Source organism: Brassica oleracea, chromosome C6, assembly GCF_000695525.1.
Source record: "Brassica oleracea var. oleracea cultivar TO1000 chromosome C6, BOL, whole genome shotgun sequence".
NCBI classification, from domain to species: Eukaryota; Viridiplantae; Streptophyta; class Magnoliopsida; order Brassicales; family Brassicaceae; genus Brassica; species Brassica oleracea.
Genome location: NC_027753.1, coordinates 4696280 through 4702279, shown reverse-complemented (window position 1 = coordinate 4702279; position 6000 = coordinate 4696280). Strand labels below are relative to the sequence as shown.

At 37.2% G+C, this 6000-nt stretch overlaps 1 protein-coding gene across 1 annotated transcript; it reads right to left on the bottom strand.

Annotated features, from left to right (window-relative positions):
• Nucleotides 1-479: 479 nt before the first annotated feature.
• On the bottom strand, nt 480-2787 carry LOC106297276 (probable mitochondrial import receptor subunit TOM40-2). The gene is made up of 11 exons (XM_013733552.1): nt 2661-2787; nt 2304-2385; nt 2092-2194; nt 1909-2004; nt 1759-1809; nt 1580-1672; nt 1302-1403; nt 1126-1194; nt 969-1052; nt 776-871; nt 480-683 (listed from the first exon to the last, which is right to left on the bottom strand). Exons 1-11 carry the CDS (start codon nt 2785-2787, stop codon nt 624-626), a joined length of 963 nt encoding a protein of 320 aa, XP_013589006.1. The 3' UTR covers nt 480-623.
• Nucleotides 2788-6000: the final 3213 nt, after the last annotated feature.

Genomic DNA, 6000 nt, shown 5'->3' with positions numbered 1-6000 from the left:
CCAATTTCATGAAATATTTTCAACTAATTTAAAATTTATGTAGTACCTCTAATTAAAAGTTCTCTTAAATTAGTTATTGATTCTGCTCAATCTCAAATGATCTCCAAAACATACAAACTAGATTATTCTTTATTATTATTTTTACTGAAATTAGTGCTATTATTTATTTTTCTATTTTTGAATTTAAAAATGATTTGTTGTATTAATTCTTCTATTCTCCAAATTTTAAGGATATTATATACAAACAAAAAAAATTACTTTATGTTTGTTTAACATGTAAATGTAAAGTAAAACAAAGGGTGCAGTTATCACAATTCATGGTTTAGAAATGTAAGTTCAGTGCTTAGATATAAATTATTTTGTTAATTCTTTTCAAAGACTGTTTTTAGTGTCGGTATAAGATTTATATTGCAAGAACACAGAAAAGAAATAATCAAAAGTTAACACATTAGATTAAAAAAACGTATTGGGATTGAGGAAACCTTCTTGCCTAGTAGTATATTCTTTTGGAAGCAATACACAAAAACACTTAAAACCTTAAACAAAGAGTGTGTGAGAGAGAGAGGGAGTGCCTCCTAAGCTGATAACTCTTTGAGGATAAACAACGCCTAAGAAAACAAATTCTAGAGGCTTTCGTATTTAACACCCAAACCAAACTTGTAATCCTTCTTCACATGATCAACCTGATTATTCAAGAAAATGCATTCCTTTTAATAAACCAATCATTATAACATTCATGACCATGAAACCGCATGCTTAGAGTTATTTTCTTTACCTCAGCGCATAGAAGCAAACCGAGTCCAGGACACAATTGTTCTTCCACGTGAGCAAAAACAACACCATTAGAATCGATCTTTCCTCTTACTCGACTCTAAAACCAAACCCCAACAAGAAAAAATACACCAAGTTAGAACATTTCTTTGTTGTTTGTTATTTCAAGACTCCAACAGGACAAAGGCGCTATGTACCTGTCTGAACATCAGGTCATACCCAACACTAGCTGCACCATCTCTTAACATAAAGCTGTAAAAGAAATCTGCTGCTAGAGAGATCTGATTACAAAGAAAAAAACATCATGAGTTTTTAGCTTATCCACTCAATAAAGATGAGACTGGAATGTTTTACCTTGTCTGTAACTTTATGAACATAGTTCATGATAGCCACACCAGAGGAAGCAACTTGCCCAGAGGCAACCTGTTTGTAAAATATAATATTGAAAATTAGCTTGAAGATCAAAAGAAGAGAAGGTTGAGAAGTTTGTACAGATTATTCTAATTAATTTGGAGAAGAAAGCGTTGTACCATTTTATCAGTCTCGTATCTAGCCACATAACCAACAACCGACTTCCTATGCTCACTAAGATATAAAACCTCGCCACCTAAAGATAGCTTGGGTGTGACATGCTGCAATAAAAAAATATTTATATATTAAATTCGCAGTGGAAAGAAAAGAGTTAATATTTTAGTAACTAACAAAAAGGTTATCTAATGCTAACAAAAGAAAACATCTCAGTACATAACATAACGATACACTTAAGATGGTAAAGCGTAATAGCAAGGGCAAGTAGTTCATTTCACACCTGAATATAGTTAGCTCTGAACAGGGAGCTGGTTCCAGGCTCAAACTGATTCCTGTAGTTTCCAAGCTGAAACTGAGTTCTGTAGTCGGACCCCTAGAAAACATAATGTGACAATCTAAAAGAATCAAACATGGGTTCATAGATATAAACAAAAATATTGAACAGAAATAACTACGCACCTTGTAATCAACGGTGAACACGCCTTGCGACTTATCTAGCTCATTTGTCAGCTGGCAGAGAGAAAAAGAAAGAAAGAAACAGTTTATGGTTACTGACAAAAAAGAGGCTAATTAGAGCAGAAGAACAACACAATATGAAACTTGTTGTACGTGAGCAGTAGTCTTGATGGTGAAGTTCTCCTTTAAAACGCTATTGAATCTCGCAATAACTGTACCATCCATCATGAGCCTCCCGTCAAGCATCAACTGGTTTACAAGTTGGTAAATGTTAATTACAACTTGTTGATGACAAACAGAATAGTAAAATACCACAAACAAACAAAAAGTATACACCTTTGGGTCAATGAAATTTGCACCAAATTCATAACTGGAAGTTGGAGTCTTGAAAATATGCTGAGATCGTTCAGCAGGACGTTCACTGTTTCCCATCAGTAAGCTGTTTTTGAAACATCAACTCACAAGCTTAGTTACTTAGGACACACAAATATGCTTTTTTTTTTTTATAAAAAAAAGTATACTTTTTAAAAAACCAAAACTCAATGTACCTATGAATAAGAGAAAACTTATGGTTCATCCTCTTGGTGTAGTCGAGGCGGAAACCCTCAAAGTGTTCTGGCTTTAGAGACTCTGCAAAGTGAAATCAAAACCCACACAGTCTTACTTAAGGATAGATAATACTTGAAAAGTATAAGAAACCCCACCCAAGTTAAGTTGTGTCAAAACCATTAACAAGAAACAGGTCAAAGGTCATAACTTTTAAGGTTATCTATAGGTTTAGAAGAGCGGCATAAGTCTTAAAGCGCAACACATATTTCGATTTAGGTTTCCAAAAGTAGATAGTAAAAGAAAGACCCATAAATCAGAAACCCAAGAAGACAGAGTGTCTTTGTGTGGTACTCAACTGGTAGCTTCGAGGTGGATATCTTCGTAGGGTTTAGGGCAAGGGAGGTTTGAGTAGTCCACTTTCTCTTCGATTTTGGTCTTTGAGTGGAATTGTGCTGTCACATTCGGTGGTGCAAAGCCCGCCATGGTTGCTGCACACTTGTTCGAAAAGAAAAGAGAGCAAAGTCGGAGGGATATTAAAGCGAAGAAGCTAAGAAGACGGAGGAGGAGACTCGGTTATTAAGGGTTTGTCTTTGTTTTGAGATATATGCGTGTGCGCCAAGGGTTTCGTTACCTTCCTTATTAGGACTGACCCGGTTTCATTTTTTACTTTCCTTAAATGGATATGTCGGCTCGTACCCGAATCAGTTTCGGACCCATTTACTCAAGAGCTAAAGACATGAAAATATATGTGGTTAAGGACTAAACATATGAAAATTGGAGGTTTTTTTTTGTCCACCATCGCAACATAATGCATTTTTTCCACACATGACAACAGATCAAAGGTTTGGAATGTTATATTGTCATTAAAACTTCATATGCATGCAATTAGCAACGTTAAATACTTCTTAATACTCGGAATCAATCAAATCTAGACGGTCTTTTATACGGTCTTGTAAAAGTCTTTAACTCAAGAACATCGTTAAGAAGCATTTCCAGACCATCATTAAGCCTTTTTTATACGGTCTTTTAAAAGTCTTTAACTCTTTATTAGCAAACGCATAAAAACGTGTCTATAAGAAATTTGAGCTTCAAGAAAAGAGCGCATAGAATAATCTAAACTCTTAAGAGGCTTTCTTGTGATCACTCGCACAGAAGCATATCCAGAACTTTCATCATGAAAGCAAACATAAACTCATTAACTTTTTTATTAATACTTTAAAAATCGTTATCATAAGATACTAAAAACGATTCAGCTATTTAAAGTTAGATATACGAATTTAGTTGCACTTATATCTAATCAATTATTGCGAAGATTTGTTTGCCGATAAACTCTTTTCGGTAATGGTTATAGTGATGCTAAAGAATATTCTTCATCTCCAAAACTTTAACGAAAGAATATCTTTTATAACAAATTTTCAGTTTTTTTTAATATTTGAATGTTACCAAAAAATTAGTATAAATATGTTATTACAAGGTTGTTATGGTAAATAGAAAACTAAAATTTTACAATTTGAAATGAGAATATATATATTCAAAATTCATTTTTAAGAATATACTGATTTGAAGTGGACTAACCAAATTCAGTTATTGTTTTGATTTGAAACAGTTGGATTGAAAAGGAAACCAGGTAAACCGATGTTAAAAATTAAACACATCGTCTTCTACGCCTGCTGATATAGACATGAAAAGCAAAAAACAAAAAAAGAAGCAAAAAACAAAAAAAAACTTGAAAGAGCTCTTGATAGAGGAACAAACCATTCAAACCAAAATAGCTCGAGATAATCGAAATCTCAATATATTAACGATTCAGTGTGGGAAGCAACTTATTTTGTTTTTCTTGAAAGCTAAAGCAACTTATGTTATGACGCAGAAAGCTAAAGGATATAATATGTCATGTTCCAGAAACTTTTTAAACATAGGGTTATGTTTGATAAAATCAATCCAGGGATGATTAGGTGTATGTGGGTTGTGTTTGATGAAATCAACCCATGATGATAGTGTATATGAAGAGAAATCATTGATATCTGGTTTGTAGTTGATATCATTAATAGGTCATTAGTACGTATGTAATATTTGTTGACGGTAAAATAGATTAATAAGTTGGATATAATTGTACTCGGTCTTATCTGATTTTTTGTTGTTTTAAAGCTCGCCACATCCTCTCTAAGTCAGCCAAACTCTCTCCAGCGCCCTTATCGAGACAGTCTGAGTAAACCCGGTTTCACCACCCACGGTTTGCAGCTACCCGGTTTGCTTCCCTTTTTGACAATGTTTTCGTATCACTTTCCCTCTGATTTTTTCACCAACTTGGTTTCTACCACCTTTTGGGAAACTTTTCAAAATTTGCAATACCACTGGTTGTAATTCTTCCTCACCGTTTCGCCGGCAATAGCCGGCAAGGCATCTGCCTTCCCCACCAAGTGTCCTAAACACCAGCCTTGGCTTCCTACCCCCCCCCACACAAGATGATCTAACCTCCCTCCTGGACTGTTAGAGAGGGCTTAGAGTCGACTATCACTCCTCTAAATCTAAACCTTGATTTTGCACCTACTTCATACTCTGCTTCACCTCGCTTCTAAGTTCCAACATCTATACTTTGGCAACCTGATAGTCACCTCAAAACGTACTACCGTGCACCGTACGAAAGACAACATCAACACTTCCCACAGGCCTGTCTCTGTCTCCCTTTGCATCCCTAGTTTGCAATGGCTAGACGCTTTACGGCTGAAGAAAAGGGTAAAACCATCACAGGAAACCCAACAGCTCCCCAGAGAATCAGAATACGTGCTCCTGACTTCGATCCATCAGAACTCATCAAAAACAATTTACTCACACTGGTCGGACGTCTCACTAACCCTAGGAACAAAAGATGAGTTCGGTTTTACCTTATTTGGCTAAGAAATGGGACGTCGATCCATCATCCAGCTCTGACCTAGGAAGAGACTGCTTTCAGTTTCGTTTTGAGGCGGAGGAAGACATTCAGGAGGTCTTGCGTAACAGCCCCTATCAATTTGGACGATGGATGCTCATCGTCCAACGATGGGAACCAATCATCTCACCAACTTTCCCATCTCAGATACCGTTCTGGATAAATATCAGAGGCATCCCTTTACATTACTGGCATGAGAAAGTGGTCAGAAACATTGGCCTAGAACTTGGAGAACTTGAGAGCTATGCCGTCACACGGTCCTCAGCACGCGTCAGGGTTATTGTGGATGGCCTGAAACCTTTGGCAATGGAACCCACTCTGGATTTCGATACTGGCGAAGAAAGTATAATCACTCTGGAGTATGAGAGATTGGGAAACCACTGCACCTACTGCTTTCGTCTCTCCCACCTACAATCCCAGTGCCCTGAGAAACCAAGTGATGCCGCAAACACTCATACTGATAATGGTGTAGCTCCTATGCAACGAACGGAATCTCTAACCGCCAGGCGCTCCCCCCTGCGGGAGTCTAGGGAGCACATTATGCCGCATAATCGACCGTTTCAACAAAGATACGACCGTCATGGGAGACCATTCGGTGAGAGAATCTCAGCAGCTGCACCTCACCCAACGGGACCGAGGAATAAGTTAGCCCCCCCAGCTCAACCTGCTATTCAGACTGCAGCAAATGAGATCTCTGCGCCCCCAAATGAGCAGAGAGAACATGCTTACTACTCCCCACCATACTCAAGGCGCCGTCTGCATCAAAA